Raw genomic sequence first — 15,840 nt, forward strand, 5'->3', positions numbered from 1 at the left:
CACAGCTCTAGCTCACAGGGTTTTTGCTGTTTCAAATCTTTCCCCTACTTAGGTGGAGGGGGGGTTGGTGTTCCTCCTGCTTTATGGGGCTTATTTAAAAGCCCAGAGGTGCCACTCCTGGTCACTCCCAGGTTTTCTTCTTGAACTGGCTCCTGGCTGTTTTACACCCCCAGGAGGGACTATTATCCTGTCAAGGGGCTACTTCTCACAGCAGTGCGATGCTTCACCCCGTGAAAATCACACCCTTCTGCTTTTTTTGTTTTTTGGTCTGTACCACATGGAGTTCACACGAGGGTCTGACTTGAATTTACAGAGTCGCCATGAAAAGGCCCTACAAGAATAAGGCCTAAAAAGAGGAAACAGAAGTGAAAGGTGGCGATGACTTGTGAGTGTCCTAGGCGTTAATCTGATAGGCAGTTAGACAATTATTGGTGTATTAACATTTATAATGTAACGCTTTAAAAAAAATACACACTGTATAGGTAGACACTTTACTGATGCCACAAGGGTTATTATAGTAATTACAGTGTTACAGCTGCAGGATAAAAAGAATACAATTACTGCAATAACAATATATTGATTGTCATTCAGTTGATGAGGTAACCTTGAAAAACAGTTCTGAAAACAGGTCTGGGATGCCAACAGTGATATTTCAGACTTCTGTGGTAAACGTGACCTACTGCTCCTAAGAGATGAAGGTGCAAGTAGATATGAGGAAGTGAAAATACTTTCAGGAAAAGGGCGTAGATCTTTATTTTACACTTACACACACACACACAGTCCATCTTATACACATATACAACCGTTGCCTTATAAAACTGTGCTGAGGCTTTTGTTTTCTCACAGAGATTACATTCAAAAGCAATTCATGGAAAAAACAAACAAACAATGAGCCAACAAAGAACAGGACATGGTGTACATTTGAATCACTTGTAAAAACTGATGCGTGGACCCAAAAGTTTGTGAGTACTGCTGCCCCCTAGTGGTAAAACTAAACAACTAAACACAAACTTTTAAAGATGAGCAAATACTACCAATATCTATGTAATTAATGAATATTGGTTTGTTATATTCTATGAATTTCTTTTTTTTTTTTTTTTTTGGGGGGGGGGGGGACAAAAACAAATACACAATAGAGCGTGCTAATTGTGCCAAAATACACAAACTTGTATAATTTGTGGAATTCTAAGCATATAAAAAAAAACTATAAGGTTAAATATTATTTTTATGATCTTACATTACAAGTTACATTTCAAGTTAAAGAATTTGGCTTTTTAGGTTTAAACAAGTAGTCAAGAGTGTTTTATTTATTTAAATTAATCATGTAACACAGTACAAAATTATGACACCATTATCCTTGAAAGAAAAACATTAAGAAATGCAATGTATATAAAATACACCTAAGATGTATCAACACAAACAAGGAAGAGGCTAAAAGAAAAACATGGTGAATGACCTCAGGTGTTCCTGTATGACATGTGCTTCATTGGCACTTTGAAAGAATCTCCTGACAGCTTTTGTAGACTTTCACCAAGCAGTTCAGCCTTGGCTTTGAACTCTAAAGGGAAAAAATAGAGTTAATTAAAAACAGGTTCCTATGAATGACACCACATCAACAGCCCTGCAGGTAATCAAGTCACTAAACAGGCTATTGCGATATGTTCATCCTCACCTGAAACAACGGCACAACACTTGACACTGCATCGGGCTCTGAGGGGTCCTTCAACAGTACACAGAGGTAGTAGATGATCTGATGCTGAAATAAAAGCATTAGACGTTAATCCAATCTTTCGTGGCAAACTGTAGAATAACTACATGAGAAAATGTCAACATGTCACACAAGTACAGAGGCACAGGTTCACCAACGCACCATGTAAATAGCTTCATTGATGACGATATCCTTGATCTTGCTCATCTCAATGAAAGTGGTTATCTCGCGGCCCGAGGCATAGCTGGAGGACACCTGGATGCCTAAGGAGCCAATGACGAGAAGGGACTCGTGGTCTACCTTCACAAAGTGGATGTGAAGCATCATGCCAATAAGGGTGACAAGAATAGCGCCAGACAGAACGGCAGTGTTCTGCAAGAGAGGAAAAGTATTCAATTTAAAATAATCATTGTAAGTTAAAATAATATACAACCATTCAAAAGTACCTAATGTTAGCAACAGAATGACATTATATACAGAACATCTACATACTGAGTTGGAGAGCTAAACAAAACTTTGAGCGCACTTTTGCACGATGCCAATTTGCAGGATACTAATGGTGTGGCATCCAGTCTATTCTGAGTCCAACAGAAGAGGAAGAGGAAATGCTGATAGAGAGATATCCTAGTGAATGGATCAGCAAACAATGGCCGATGCACCTGAAAAGTGACTTTTATCACACACTGCCGGAAAGAAACCACGCTCAGTTGGAAAGAACAGAAATGATGTGAAACAACAACAGTAAACATCCAACTATCTTTTCATCACCGGAAAAGTCTCAAAGTGTATATATATTTATCCCAGAGCCATTAAAAAAAAAATACTGCAAAATTAGGGGGACTAGATTAAGACTTTCTTGTAAAATACTGGCCCCTTGTGGTGGGCCAGTATTTTGTCATTCTGATTACAACAAGTATCTTTAAGAAAGAAAGAAAGAAAGAAAGAAAGAAAGAAAGAAAGAAAGAAAGAAAGAACTGTATTCTGCCTTCTTTTTGCTGCTCCGTTTAGGGGTCACCATAGCAGATCATCTGTCTCTATCAAACCCTATCCCGCCTATGTCACACCAATCCTCTTCATGTAAATCCATTAATCTTCTCTATGGTCTTCCTCATTTCCTCCTGCCTGCCAGCTCCATATTCAACATCCTTTATCTGATATATATCTACCTAATGGTGGTGGTGGTTACCACTGTTCTCTTACAGAAAGAGGGTACCACCACCCTCCATCTGGAGGGGGCCTTACTGTGTGGAGTATGAATGTTCTCCCCATATCAGCGTGGGTTCTCTCCGGGTACTCAGACTTCCTCCCACAGTCCAAAAACATGCAATTAGTTGGGTTAGGTTAATTGGTGATTCTAAATTGCTCAGAGGTGTGAATGAGAATCGGAGCGAGTGGTTGTCTGTCTGTCTGTTTTAGCCAGACTGCGGACCTATCCAGCACCCCCTGCGGCACTGAATTGGAAAAGTGGAAGCGAATGAATGGATTGATTGATGGATGCGTCCGGGTCATGGTAGTCAAGGGAGCTTGGAAATATCACAGTGTCTCTGTAAACATCAGTCTACGGACACTCCTGCCTGACCGTCATCATCGCAAACATTAAGGGGCTCAGAGCAGATCCCTGATGCAATCCCACTCCACCTTGAAGCCACCTGCGGCTCCTACTGCACACCTCACCACTGTCTCGCTGTCCTCAGAAACTTTTCATCTCAACCCCACAGTGAGAAGGATTTGTCAGTAAATCTGCATCACTTTGGTCTCGCCTTCATCATCTTACCTGGGTGAAGAAGAACACTGCATATGCCAGAAGCCACACGGAGCAGGTGTATACCATCACTTTGCCCATGGACACTTTTGGGGAGCTGATAATGAACTCCCTGCAAAAGCTGGAGTGAGTCTGACAGTCCAGAGAGATTGGTTTACCGCTAATGTCAGTGAAGGCTTCGTCTTCCATGACGACTGAACAGCGAAACGAGGTGAATGAGCATAAAAGACGAGTGATGACCTTTGTATGGTGTCAACACAGTTAGCAGCGAGCTAGCATTAGTTGTTGCTAGCTCGGAAATAGACCGGGGCAGCAGCACATTAAGACAGGCGGTGATAAATTTATAATGATGACGAAAAAAGAAAGCTGCTTGAAGTACTATGCTTTAAATAAATTAAAAGGGAAAAATAGCTAAAGAGCTGAATTAAAGAGTCAACTACAACTGTAGTGGTGCCACAATCCATCCCCGCTCATGTGGCTGCACTGTTTTGACACCGGGGTGTCCAGAAAGGGTGGGGGGCTCTCGCATACACAAAAGCAAAAGACCGCGAAAAAAGTGTTCATAAAACAACTAAATGTACTTTAATGCATAGAACAACTTGTAAGTGTAACATTTATTATTCTTCGTTTGATATCAACGAGATACGTGTCAGCTTCAGCTTCTGTCTCCGTCTCAGCCTGCGCCTACGGCCCACGCAGGTGTAGAATAAAAGCAGACCCTATAGTCGCTGGAAAAAGCAAAGCATTATGGGCAACGATTGATTTTTCGTCGATATCTCCGTCGATAACGCAAGCTGGTCCACAGCTTTCGTCAAACAGTCTGTAAAAGTCAAATGCGGGGTATACGTTGGTGTATGTGCCATAAACTGGTTACAAACAGCTCGTCTTTAGCAAGCGCTTTTCCATGTCACTTGCAAGGCCTTCGTTTCCCAAAATGCTTTGTGTTTCCGTGACTTTTGACCTCTGGATAAAAACAAGCCGATCAGCTGATGTAAAAGCAGCAACATCTACAGGGGTCTGACACAATAACAGCTTGCTAACTTTGCCCCCCCTCCAGCGTCAGCTCTCCGTGGCATTCGGCGGTATGGTGTTAGGTAGTGTACGTGTCCACTTTTAGACTGTGTCGATTCAGCAGGTTATTTAACGAGACAGCCGTCGGACTGGTAGCAACTGTTAGGTCAGTCGACTCAAAAGAAGGTTGTTTGTTTCAGGAGTGTCTCTTTGTGTGAATGCTGTTAGCTAATGAATCTTTACTACTGAGTTTCAATGCCTGTTTTTAGGCATTTTTAATATATAGAACAGTGTGGGATACTCTCATGTAGAAAGTTAGCGTTACCAGAACAAGAAAACAGATGCCGGCCAGCTATTGTTAGCTACAGAGCTGTTGTGTCAAAAGGTAAACAAACTAGTCCGAGTTTTGTGTGTTTAATTTTGCTGTTTTAATAAACTGAATATCCCCATTAAAAAGTAAGGAGAGAGAAAAGGGGCATGGATTGCTATCGTTTTGTTGACAGTACTGCTCATGAGTGAATTTGTTTTTTGTTTTTTTCAGTATTTCAACAAAACAGGTTATCTGACATCTGGTTATATAGATTCACAAAACGGTGCCATAACCTTGTGCCGTCCCAATTACCCACAGTAATCCTTTATACTTGTTTTCATACCAGGGGATTCCTGACCTCACAGGTTTGAGAGTGGTCAAGGTCCAGCTGTAAACAAAGGAATGAGCACCATCCTGGTCTGTCAGGAGAGCTATGCCTGTGGGGGCTCGGACGAGGCTGTGTTTGAATGCGATGAGTGTGGCAGCTTGCAGTGTGCCCGCTGTGAACTGGAGCTACATCGGCAGGAGCGCATGAGGAATCACGACCGGGTTCGGGTCGCCTCGGGCCACGTTCCTTTCTGTGACTCCTGCAAAGGGGATGGCAGCTGCTCTGGGAGACTCAGAGCGGTGGTCCGCTGCCAGGGCTGTAAGATCAACCTGTGTTTGGATTGCCAAAAACGCACCCATGGGGGAGTCAACAAGAGGAAGCACCCTCTGGTATCTTACCCACCTGCCAAAGCTCCTCAAGAGAACAGTGTCAGTGATGGGGAGAGTGAAATGGAAATCCTCAAATCCAAACTGGAGAAGGTGCGCAGCTTCCTGCTAGTGGATGAGAAGGAGGAAATGCAGGTAAGCACTTGTTGAGGTACTCGGCCTTTGATGGTGTTTTATTAATGATGCGTTACAACGATTGAGCTGATCTTGTCTGCATTCTCAGGTGAAGGATGAGGAGGACTTTGTCTGCAGACTGGGTTGTAGTCCAGATGAGCTCCTCAAGGTGGTCTCCATTTTTGGGAACACTGGTGAGGGAAAATCCTACACCCTGAACCATACGTTCTTTCTTGGGAGAGAAGTGTTCAAGACGTCTCCCACTCAGGAGTCCTGCACTGTGGGTGTTTGGGCAGCTATGGACCCTCTGCATCGGGTTGTAGTCATCGATACAGAGGGACTGCTTGGAGCTGGTATGAAATTATTGATTTACTTAATATTATGAAACAAACGGGGGTAGAAGCAGGCAGGCATTCATGATTATTTTTTTAAAACTCATCAGGGGCTAATCAGGGTCAGAGAACTCGGCTGCTCCTCAAGGTCCTGGCTATCTCTGATGTGGTAATCTACCGGACACACGCTGACCGTCTCCATGACGATCTCTTCAAGTTCCTTGGTGATGCATCAGATGCCTACCTGAAACATTTCACTAGAGAATTAAAGGCAACTACCAATCGCTGTGGTCTTGATGTACCGTTGTCCACCCTGGGCCCTGCGGTGATCATCTTCCACGAGACTGTTCACACCAATCTACTAGGATCAGGTACATCAAAGAAGTTGGTCTCATCTCAGTGTTTTTCAAAGATAAGCACACAAACCACCGCCTCATTCCTTTGTCTCCATCTGTATGTGTACCCCAAATTTAGACACGCCCTCAGAATCTGCTGAGCGCCTTATCCAGGAGCGTTTCAGGAAACTGGGCTTATTTCCGGAAGCATTCAGCTCCATCCAGTACCGTGGGACTCGAACCTACAACCCTCCCACGGACTTCAGTGGTTTGCTCCGCAGCCTGGAGCAGCAGCTGGACAACAATACGACACGCTCGCCACGATCTGCCAGTGTCATCTTCAAGGCCCTGCAGGTAGCTGTGCTTACATTTAAGTATGTTTTGGCATAGCCAGTGGAAATGTGTTTATACCTTTCCCATCTCCACCTGGGGCCTTCTTTCAGGCCCTGAGTGAGTGCTTCAGTGGGGAGATTCCAGATGAACATATGACCAGTAACTCCTTCTTTCCAGATGAATACTTTACCTGCTCCAGCATCTGCCTCAGTTGTGGGTGCGTGTCCCTGCTTTGCTAAAAAAATATATCAAAAATACTTTAAGTCAGATTTCTACAGCATCATCACTGCCAGTATCTTTTACTTTTACTTATATATAAAACTTGCTGGGCACCAACTTTCAGGTCAGGCTGTAAGAGGAGCATGAATCACCTAAAGGAAGGTCTCGACCATGAAGCCAAACATCGCTGCCGGTACTCTGCACAGTACGACAACCGCATCTACACATGCAAGGCAAGTACAAACATACATCTACGCCACATTTGAAGTATACCTGCCTGACAAGGTTCTGAGCAACTGTGCTGAACTTCTCAGGCCTGCTACGAAAGGGGAAAGGAAGTCATAGTGGTTCCCAAAACGACGGCCTCGTCTGACTCGCCGTGGTTTGGCTTGGCCATCTACGCTTGGTCAGGGTGAGTCCTGCGAGTATAGAATGATTTTTCATAAATATCTTCATATGTCCCTTTAAAGTTTATGAAAAATTGAGCACAGTTGATATAAAAAGTGTGTGGCACCTCCCTGTGCTGAAACTGAGATGGTTTTGTCTTTTTACAGGTATGTCATTGAGTGTCCCAACTGTTCAGTGATCTACCGAAGCAGGCAGTACTGGTATGGAAACCAGGACCCAGTGGAAACAGTGGTCAGAACAGAAATCCAGCACATCTGGCCTGGGGTAAGGCCACGGTTAATTCACTTAAACCGCTGAAATCTAAAAGCTCAGTTTTTGTTTGCTTTGAGTCATATGAATTTGGCCACTATGAGGCGAGTGGCTTATACTGTATGTAAATATCCAGAAAAGTAACGCCGCGTGTTCTCCTGGAACATGTTGATCTAAGCATAATTAGTCACAAGTCTGAATATAGCAGTGCAAACGCCAGCTGGTAAGGCAGGCATTGTATTTCTGTCAGCACTGTTGTCAGTATTTAGTGATAATTGTGAGGGACGCTTGTATAAACACAACTTCTATGGCGTACTGTAATTATGTGTTTTTACACTGTTCTTTGCAGTCGGATGGCTTTTTGAAAGACAACAACAACGCTGCTCAGAGGTTGTTGGACGGAGTCAAATACATTTCTCAGTCTGTGTCTGAACTCAGCGTCAAGCCTGCCAAAGCGGTCACTTCCTGGCTCACTGACCAGATTGCTCCTGCCTACTGGAAATCCAATTCCCTCATCCTGGTATGCAACCAATACTTAACTAACTATATATAAGGAATCACAGGGCCAGAATGTGTAGTTGTGAAGGAAACATCACTTGTGTAAGTAAAACATTTTCTTGGTGATAGCCCATCGAGACAATGTAGGTTGACATTTGACATGCTGCAGTGTTCCTGTTATGTTACTGTTATGCCGATAAATCGCATTACTTATTATTGTGCCGTAGAAATGTCATAAATGTGGGGAGGAGTTCCAGCCCAACGACACCAAGCACCACTGCCGTGCCTGTGGAGAGGGCTTCTGTGACGCCTGCTCCTCCAAAACCCGGCCGGTCCCTGAGAGGGGCTGGGGTCTTGCGCCTGTTAGGGTCTGTGATGCGTGTTTCCACAACAGAGGAATTCCAACTGGTACGCAAATGAGTCTCTCTGTGGGAGTTTAGGAGTGCGGTATTGTTTGCCGGGCTGGTTCAGGCGGTTTTAATGTTCACAACATGATATGATTTGATGTGTGCATGTTGTAGAGTTGCTGGACGCTGCGTTGGAGGAGGAGGGAGGCACCCTGATAGCGAGGAAGGTTGGAGAGGCTGTTCAGAACACTTTGGGGGCTGTAGTTGGTGCCATCGATATACCTCTTGGTAAGCATAGGATCTAAAAAAGAATATAGCGAGCAAGAGAAACAACTTAAAAAAACCCCCATTTTTTCCAGGCCTAGTGAAGGACGCAGCTCGGCCGGCCTACTGGGTGCCAGATCAGGACATCCACTCTTGTTGCGAGTGCCAAAGGGAGTTCTCACCACGTCTCTCCATCCACCACTGTCGCGCCTGTGGGCAGGGCGTGTGCGATGACTGCTCCCAGGAGCGGCGCCCCGTGCCGTCCCGTGGATGGGACCACCCCGTGAGGGTCTGCAACGGCTGCAACCAGAAAACAGGGGAACTCTAGCAGGACCCAATGGAGCAATTAAAGATGCCAGCGTTTGTGGAAACTGGAATCTGCGACATCTTGAGTCTAACAGGTTTCATTGGGGGTATTTTTGTTTTTCTGGATGCCTCTAGACCGTACAGGTGGGACTCGTGTATTATTTGTTAGTTCTGGCCTCCTGTAACATCAGTCCATCGATCGCTTTTCTCTTTAATATGCCTATAATTTACACTGTGAAGACAGGCCAGAGCAAGACTTGAATATTCTAAGGACAGGAGAGAAAAACAACAGAGAGATGATCAAAGTGAGTTTTGTACAAGCTTGCTTACAAATGACTTCAGGTAAATTTCCATGTTGCTCTGTAGATCCGTTCAGATTTGTATTCTTGCACACCCTCTATGTGATATGCTAGTACCATTAGCTCCTTTTGCCTGGTTTGGAGCTACATATTTAAGCCTTTTAAAAAATACAAGTACTGACCTGTTTTTTTCTTTTTAATAGCATTTCCAGGTAATCATGTCTTATTAGTTCTAAAATGGTTTGTGCAGGTGATCTGGATGTAATATTTAGGACCAGCTTTAGATAGAACACCTCAAAAGTCATCAACCACATTGAATTCTGATCCCTTTTTTTTTTTTTGAAATACTGAGGTAGATTACCTCTAATTCACCCCTGCTACAGCTACTTTCCTTTCGTTTTGGCTTCACAGGGACTATATTAGATCATTATATCGGAAGCCACAGATGTACTGTAGCAGCAAGATGCATTCCAATATATATAATTCGTAATTAGTACTTAAATAGTCCCATTGATTATTTGTGGTTGTTTGTGAATTTGAATGGGCAGATTTAAAACAAACAAAAAAAACAAAACAAGAACAGCCTTAATAATGCTGTCCATGTTAACTGTTTGAATTCTACTTAGTATGCACAGTACATATATGGGAAAAATGTTTACTTTAATAGGGAATTTTTTTAATTGCCTCATTTTATTTTTAAATGTCATAACTGCGTATCAGGACAAATCTGACTAAGGTGGGATTCAATGCAACAGAAACTGCTTTATAGAGTGGCTGGATCACAGTAGGGACTTAACACAGTTGAGGTTTCAAAGCATGTTTGAGGCTGGCCCCTCAAAACAGAGATCATTAGTAAGAGTTGTCTTTTACTGTCAGCTCAGGCTGCGTCGCTCTTCTTTGTCAGCAACATTCAAGGTTGCTTGTATTTCAACAGGACTGTACAGAGTATCTGACCTGATTACTATTAAATGAAGATGACACTTTATGCATTCAGGCTTTCTAATGAATATCTTGGTATTATGAGATTTGACTGTGTAGGATTTTTTTTTTTGTTTGTTTCTTGTTAACGAACTGGAAGAGTTGGTTTGCTTGTGATCAATCAAATAAGCTGAAATAACAGACTTCAACATGAATAATAGATTTATCCTGTCTCAAACAGAGATCGATGACTATAGATATCACATGGAACCAATCAATACCTTGTATTTATGTATGCTCATACATATGTATTAAACAGTGGAATCTTAAGGTGTCTGTGTATGGGTTGAATACAATGCAGTGGGCTAAGGTTTTTAATAAACTTTACTGGGAATCAACAAAGACTATAAAACATGTTGATTTAGTAAACAAACAGTATCGTCATTTTCAAATTTCAATCCCAGCACCCTTATTTCCAGTAACAATCAAGGTTAGCTGTGTTTGAAATAAGTGCACTTCTTCTGTAAAAAGAACAGTAAGGAAAACCGAACTGTACCGGTGTGCACATGTGAATGCAGCACTTCCATTTCCTTTTGGCACAAAAACGCGATCATATGTATGATGAGGCAACTCCCATGAAATTTAAAAGCAGTTCTTTGAGGTCACCACTTCAGTCTAAATTTAGTGTAAATGGTTGTCACATAACATCTTTACCCAGCCACACTCAGCCTCAGTGCCTCAGCACTCCTCATTCTTGGTAGTCCGTGTTGTATGAGAAGTAATAGAGGTCGTGTTTGACAGCCATGAGCAGCCCGGGGAGGCCCCTGCTGCCACCCAGGTTAGATGAAAACACAACACTTGGGATCAAGTCGTTTGCGGCCGGGTGAGGTGATGGGATGGTTCTCAATAGATGACCGTCCTTAAGGCTCCATAACCTTGTGTAGCAATCCTGACCCACTGTGGAAAGGATGGTAAACAGTGAAATTGCACGCAAAAAAGGTTTATACCAGTGAGAGTATTGAGAGTGTTTTATCCTCTCCTACCTGCTAGCAAAAGCCCTTCACACTCATTGACATGGATGGGAAGGTAGGCATGCTCGTTATGATGACCTTTGTACTCCTGCACTGGCTTTGTGCCTCGCACATCCCACAGCTTAATCTGCAAAGAAATTAGAAAACACACAAAGGCTCAACAGAACTATCCTTGAATTATTACCTAATTTCAAATCATTCCTTTCTGATATTTTCTACCACAGTTTGTCAGTATGGCCTGATGGTTCTGTGTTTACCAAGTCTTTCCGCATGAGGCTAAAACATAAGTAAAATACCTGTAATTAAGAACCTGAAAGTATTATCTGCTGTAAAAAAAAAAAAAAGAAAATTAAAAGAGTCAAGTCAAGAACCTGACCTGGCCCAGCATGTCAGCAGCCAGCAGGTAGTTCTCATCCTGCAGGACGCGTACAGAGGTGATGGCTGATTCTTGATGGAAGCGACTGGCCTTCCAGCTGTGATCTCTGCGGCCGCGCTGTCGGAGGTCGATGCTGAAGATCTCCCCCGATCTGCAACCGTTAAACAGGACAGGAACCTGTGGACGGAAAGGTGTACTTTCTTTTGCTTGGTGTTCTTACAGAGTGCTTCAACAACTTTAAAGTTACAAATGCCTCACCCTAAGGGCAAACTGCTGAGCCAGGACATCACTGCCGACGCTGTACGTCTGTGTTCTGCCCGTCTCTGCATCCTTCACAATCACTCTACGAGACAGGCCTGTCAACACACACATAAACATGATTATTTTAGATGTGTAATTTTCTCCTTTCTATAACGACAAAAATGTTTAGCTGCAGTACAAACCAGTGCTGAACGTCTTGTCAAACTGGGGGTTGAGGCACCAAGCGCAAGACCAGGCTGAGGATATCTTAAAGCTGCACAGCATCCCAGGCTGATCTGAACGAGTACAAGAAGTAAGAGGAGAAGGGTGTTGAGGGTAATGGGGAGGTACACAACAACAGCAAAACTGCTTTCAAAACATATTTCAAAATAAAAGTCTTCTAGAATAATAATTCCAAGACTGAAGAAGCTTATTTGAAAAGTATGTTTTACCATACTGCTACCTGGGTCCTTCACAAATGAACTACAGAAAGGCAATGTGACTGCTGCATATTGTGCAAGAACCCTGACAAACCTGGGTTGGAGTTGCTGAAGAGGGAAGCAGGAAGTAAACTCACGCAGCCAGGGGTGTCTGCTACTCCCACCAGACACAGCCTGATAGTTACTTCAGTCAAGGACATACAAGTTTCACCAAAACAGTGAAGAGATGACACGCTGTGACACAGGTGTGCACTTTACAGAGCTAAAATGTTACCATTTTGATGATAGTCACCAAGTGTATTCTTTTGGAAACAACAGCAGTATGAATCCACAAATAATGCAAATGAAAAGGACAACTTATAAGTGATCTTTGTTGCCAGGTTAAGCCCTTTATTGGAAGGTTAAGTGAACTAGAGTTAGAGCTCTAATTAAACTGTGGAAGGATACAACACATGAGAATCGGGGTAATTTACCGAAGCCCAGCAGATGGAATTGACCTGAAACATGTTAACCAGATCAGAGTGATTAATATTATTTAAACAGACCAAATGTTTGTAGACACATCATGAAAACAGGCTCCAAGATAAATGTGAGTTCATTCATTTTTATTTCCTGCAGTGTACTAAATAGAAACTACAAAAATGCAAACATATTCTTTGTATTCAGAGAGGGTCTTTTATCTCCAAAGAAATGCTCCTACCTTCCGATTAGTGAAGTAGAGGTTATCACACATTTCCACAGACAGAGACCCCTTGCTGCTGCTGCTGAAGTTCATGATGCCATACTTGCAGCCGCCATGAGAGACATCGTTGACTGTGAACACTCGCTCACACGCCGAATCCCCCTGAAAAAGAAACGGCATCAAAGAAACAAAGCGTATGCACATCATCAAGTACAGATAGAGGCCATTTTTAAAGGTAACCTACTGTGTTCATTTCCAGCGATTAAGAAAAAAAAAAAAAAGGACTCTAACGTCAACGTTTAACATTCAAAACAATCTTTTTTGGTTTTTTTTAAATCATGCACAGGGCCTTGGTGGACCCAAAATAATCCTCTGGATGAAGCAAACTGTTCCTACTCCCTCTCCCTCCCTTGAAACCAACTATAGCAAACATTTATTCTATTGAAACATGTGTTTTGCACTGTGTTCGTGTGTGTTCTCACCACTATGAGTCTGAAGTTGTCGGTGTTCGAGATGCTGTTGTCTGTGCTCTGGATCTCTAGTTTGTGGCGTCTCATTTCACTGACCTTCACCTCATGGACGAGCCTAGAGATAAACAGTAAATGGCCTATATTTGTATAGCGCTTTACTTAGTCCCTAAGGACCCCAAAGCGCTCTACACTACATTCAGTCATTCACCCATTCACACACATAACAGTAGCCATAGTAACAGACTGGCACTGTCTGCAGACAATCTACTAACCCAGGATAATTGATACACTTTTCTCTTAGCTTTCTGACAGTGTCTCTGTAGTAATTTATGTATTTATTTAGACAGTTTGCCTGTAGGATAAAAAGACTAGAAACTTCCTCATATGCATTTCATTACTTTTTGTTTTTCCATTTATTCATATCATTCCCAGTGATGCAGAGTATTTTCTTTGACTGTATTTATGCATGTTTCTCCATCTTTATATTACCATTTAAAATAACTTGTCTAAACAGATTAGCATCATTATTAGTGGCCAGCAAAGCTCCGAAGAAAAGTCACTCTACACATGCAGAACTGATTAGCGTTAAAGTTTCTCTTTGTTTCCCATAATCCGTTACAGCTGTGGCTAGGACACGAGAAAAACAGTGTTATGTTGAGTTTTGCGTGCCTGCAGGGCTGTGACACAGTACCTGCAATAGGAGTGCTCAGGTAATACACCTAGATGTCGTTTCTGAAGTAGCAGCGAAGTGTTTAGTCCTCTTCTTGGTGCTTTCTGTAAATGACAAGGAAAACGTGAGTACATGTTTACGACCAAGGTTTCTTTCTTTACAACTTCTTAAACATTTACGTCCCGGATTGAAGAAAAGCATGTGCTTCTGCTAAGATCAACTGTGATCTCAAGTGTTTTATTCCAACACAGTTTGCAGTTGTGCTCTAATGCTGTACTGTGATGATGTCATTACAGCTGCTGCCATACCCATAATGCTTTAGTACACTGCATGAGGTTTATGGTAAGCTTTCATCTAGAGGGCATAACTTTAGCATATCAGATGACTGTGTCTGTCTACAGCAACAGGAAAAAGCTTAATGGAATCTTAAAGAATAAATATGATAAAAATGCTAAAAGACAAAGAAGATTAAAAAGATTTGCCCACCACCCTTGATGACAGACTTACTTTTCTTGTTTTTTCATCTTCTGCCAACATCTTGTTCCTCTCCTTCTCTCTTTCTTTTTGTTGTAGCTGCTCTCTGGTTAGTGGGTTACAGTTGTTGTGCCCGGGCAACAGCCGGAAGTAACGGTTTTTCTCTGGGTCAAAATAGAAACCTGGCAGCTCTGGCAGGAGAAAAGGAGGCAAAAATTAGGCTTGTGCATCTTTCATTGCATCTATTTGATTTTCCAAGTGTACAACAGGAATTTTCCTGTCAATATCCTTCTACTCTAAGTGCTCCTGGACAAGACACTGCATGTAAAACTACTGTTTATGTACATATGTGTTTATTTAAGTGTTGTGCTCTTCTGATGCCTTTAATAATAAGAAATGGGGGCTTCCGAACGCAAACGTGCACTTTCAATGCTGTATGTTACTGACCTGGTGCAGCACTGCTGGCGTTAGAACAAGACGAGGAAGGCAAGGAAGAAGAGGAATGTGAGGCAGGCTGGTTAGCATGGTGTCTCTGAGATGGTCTGTGTGAGGGCCCTGCATCATCACGTTCATACCTTTGAACAGGAAACACACACACACACACACACACACACACACAACAATGATACTGACATACTGATCACTGTCATTACAAACACTGTATACTAGTATGGCACATGCTCCATACTTTAACGTGATATAAGTGTCATTTAACGTAGCTACCACTGCTGTCGGTTTCCTCGGTGCCATCCACGGCGCTGACCAGCCCCTTGTCGCGTGTGCGGTCGCTGTCCTTCTCGCCAGTTCCACTTCCTCATTTCTTATGGTTCGGTCTAGAAGTAGAATGGTCCCGACGGCGTGTTGCTTTTCATTCACTTCTCTGTGTTTGGCAGTCCAGGTGTTTACAGGCAGATTACCATCAACACCGTTGGGCTAACGTTAGCTGCACATCTTTCTACACACGTTTTGACACGTTTGCTGGACATTCACCATCGATTAAAGTAAACGACGTATTTATAGGTCGATAAACAAACTTTGAGTTGATACTGTACTGGGTTTACCTTCTTAATAACATGGCACTAACGTGAAAGTAAGTAGTCACTAGCTAGCTAACTCCCGTGTAGTAACGTCCAGCCACGCCATCCCCGCCTCCACACGTCGTTCATTGGTCCATTGAGAACAATAATGTCTGACGTTCTAGACAGCTATTGGTAAGTTTCTCCGCGAGCTCTCAGGATAACCGTGTAGAAAATTACTTTTATTTCACTGGATTCTCGGAAACAGTTGGATATGAAATACAAAATAAAGTGACTGTTCGACATATATACGC

General features: G+C 42.7%; 3 protein-coding genes across 10 annotated transcripts; 1 reads left to right on the forward strand and 2 right to left on the reverse strand.

Moving 5' to 3' along the window:
* Nucleotides 1-766: 766 nt before the first annotated feature.
* Nucleotides 767-3,659, reverse strand: pigh (phosphatidylinositol glycan anchor biosynthesis, class H). 2 transcript variants are annotated; one of them, XR_014869329.1, is made up of 5 exons: nt 3,483-3,659; nt 1,871-2,080; nt 1,673-1,756; nt 1,118-1,558; nt 767-1,083 (listed from the first exon to the last, which is right to left on the reverse strand). XR_014869329.1 is itself a non-coding variant. In XM_085132726.1 (4 exons), exons 1-4 carry the CDS (start codon nt 3,657-3,659, stop codon nt 1,484-1,486), a joined length of 546 nt encoding a protein of 181 aa, XP_084988852.1. In that variant the 3' UTR covers nt 767-1,483. The 2 variants fall into 2 exon arrangements, 1 of the variants encoding a protein (XP_084988852.1); XM_085132726.1 differs by having other exon boundaries at nt 767-1,558.
* On the forward strand, nt 3,566-10,457 carry zfyve1 (zinc finger, FYVE domain containing 1). Of its 6 annotated transcripts, none has more exons than XM_085132713.1 (13): nt 3,566-3,681; nt 5,138-5,640; nt 5,729-5,972; nt 6,062-6,322; nt 6,426-6,640; nt 6,730-6,836; nt 6,963-7,071; nt 7,153-7,250; nt 7,393-7,510; nt 7,845-8,015; nt 8,221-8,401; nt 8,515-8,628; nt 8,700-10,457. In XM_085132713.1, exons 2-13 carry the CDS (start codon nt 5,194-5,196, stop codon nt 8,930-8,932), a joined length of 2,298 nt encoding a protein of 765 aa, XP_084988839.1. In that variant the 5' UTR covers nt 3,566-3,681; nt 5,138-5,193; the 3' UTR covers nt 8,933-10,457. The 6 variants fall into 6 exon arrangements, with proteins under 6 accessions (XP_084988839.1, XP_084988836.1, XP_084988835.1 ...); XM_085132710.1 differs by lacking the exon at nt 3,566-3,681 and adding an exon at nt 4,225-4,866; XM_085132709.1 differs by lacking the exon at nt 3,566-3,681 and adding an exon at nt 4,225-4,647.
* Nucleotides 7,352-15,736, reverse strand: wdr21 (WD repeat domain 21). 2 transcript variants are annotated; one of them, XM_085132717.1, is made up of 13 exons: nt 15,237-15,736; nt 14,958-15,085; nt 14,544-14,701; nt 14,058-14,140; nt 13,379-13,481; nt 12,915-13,058; nt 12,662-12,711; nt 12,309-12,388; nt 11,978-12,070; nt 11,793-11,890; nt 11,535-11,711; nt 11,171-11,285; nt 7,352-11,084 (listed from the first exon to the last, which is right to left on the reverse strand). In XM_085132717.1, exons 1-13 carry the CDS (start codon nt 15,326-15,328, stop codon nt 10,876-10,878), a joined length of 1,530 nt encoding a protein of 509 aa, XP_084988843.1. In that variant the 5' UTR covers nt 15,329-15,736; the 3' UTR covers nt 7,352-10,875. The 2 variants fall into 2 exon arrangements, with proteins under 2 accessions (XP_084988843.1, XP_084988842.1); XM_085132716.1 differs by having other exon boundaries at nt 15,234-15,717.
* Nucleotides 15,737-15,840: the final 104 nt, after the last annotated feature.

The sequence above is a fragment of the Neolamprologus multifasciatus genome, chromosome 15, assembly GCF_963576455.1.
Source record: "Neolamprologus multifasciatus chromosome 15, fNeoMul1.2, whole genome shotgun sequence".
NCBI lineage: Eukaryota > Metazoa > Chordata > Actinopteri > Cichliformes > Cichlidae > Neolamprologus > Neolamprologus multifasciatus.

Bases quoted from the DNA above. Each gene is read 5' to 3' on its own strand.
- pigh (XM_085132726.1), bottom strand. From the start codon at position 3,659: ATGGAAGACGAAGCCTTCACTGACATTAGCGGTAAACCAATCTCTCTG. The intron at 1,757-1,870 runs GTGCGTTGGTGA...CTTTTATTTCAG, and splicing joins TCAATGAAGCTATTTACATG to CATCAGATCATCTACTACCT. The intron at 1,559-1,672 runs GTGAGGATGAAC...TTTTCCCTTTAG, and splicing joins GTGTTGTGCCGTTGTTTCAG to AGTTCAAAGCCAAGGCTGAA.
- zfyve1 (XM_085132713.1), top strand. From the start codon at position 5,194: ATGAGCACCATCCTGGTCTGTCAGGAGAGCTATGCCTGTGGGGGCTCG. The intron at 5,973-6,061 runs GTATGAAATTAT...AAAACTCATCAG, and splicing joins AGAGGGACTGCTTGGAGCTG to GGGCTAATCAGGGTCAGAGA. The intron at 8,629-8,699 runs GTAAGCATAGGA...CATTTTTTCCAG, and splicing joins TGCCATCGATATACCTCTTG to GCCTAGTGAAGGACGCAGCT.
- wdr21 (XM_085132716.1), bottom strand. From the start codon at position 15,328: ATGAGGAAGTGGAACTGGCGAGAAGGACAGCGACCGCACACGCGACAA. The intron at 15,086-15,233 runs GTAGCTACGTTA...TCCTGTTCAAAG, and splicing joins CGAGGAAACCGACAGCAGTG to GTATGAACGTGATGATGCAG. The intron at 11,712-11,792 runs GTGAGGCATTTG...TTCCGTCCACAG, and splicing joins CTCAGCAGTTTGCCCTTAGG to GTTCCTGTCCTGTTTAACGG.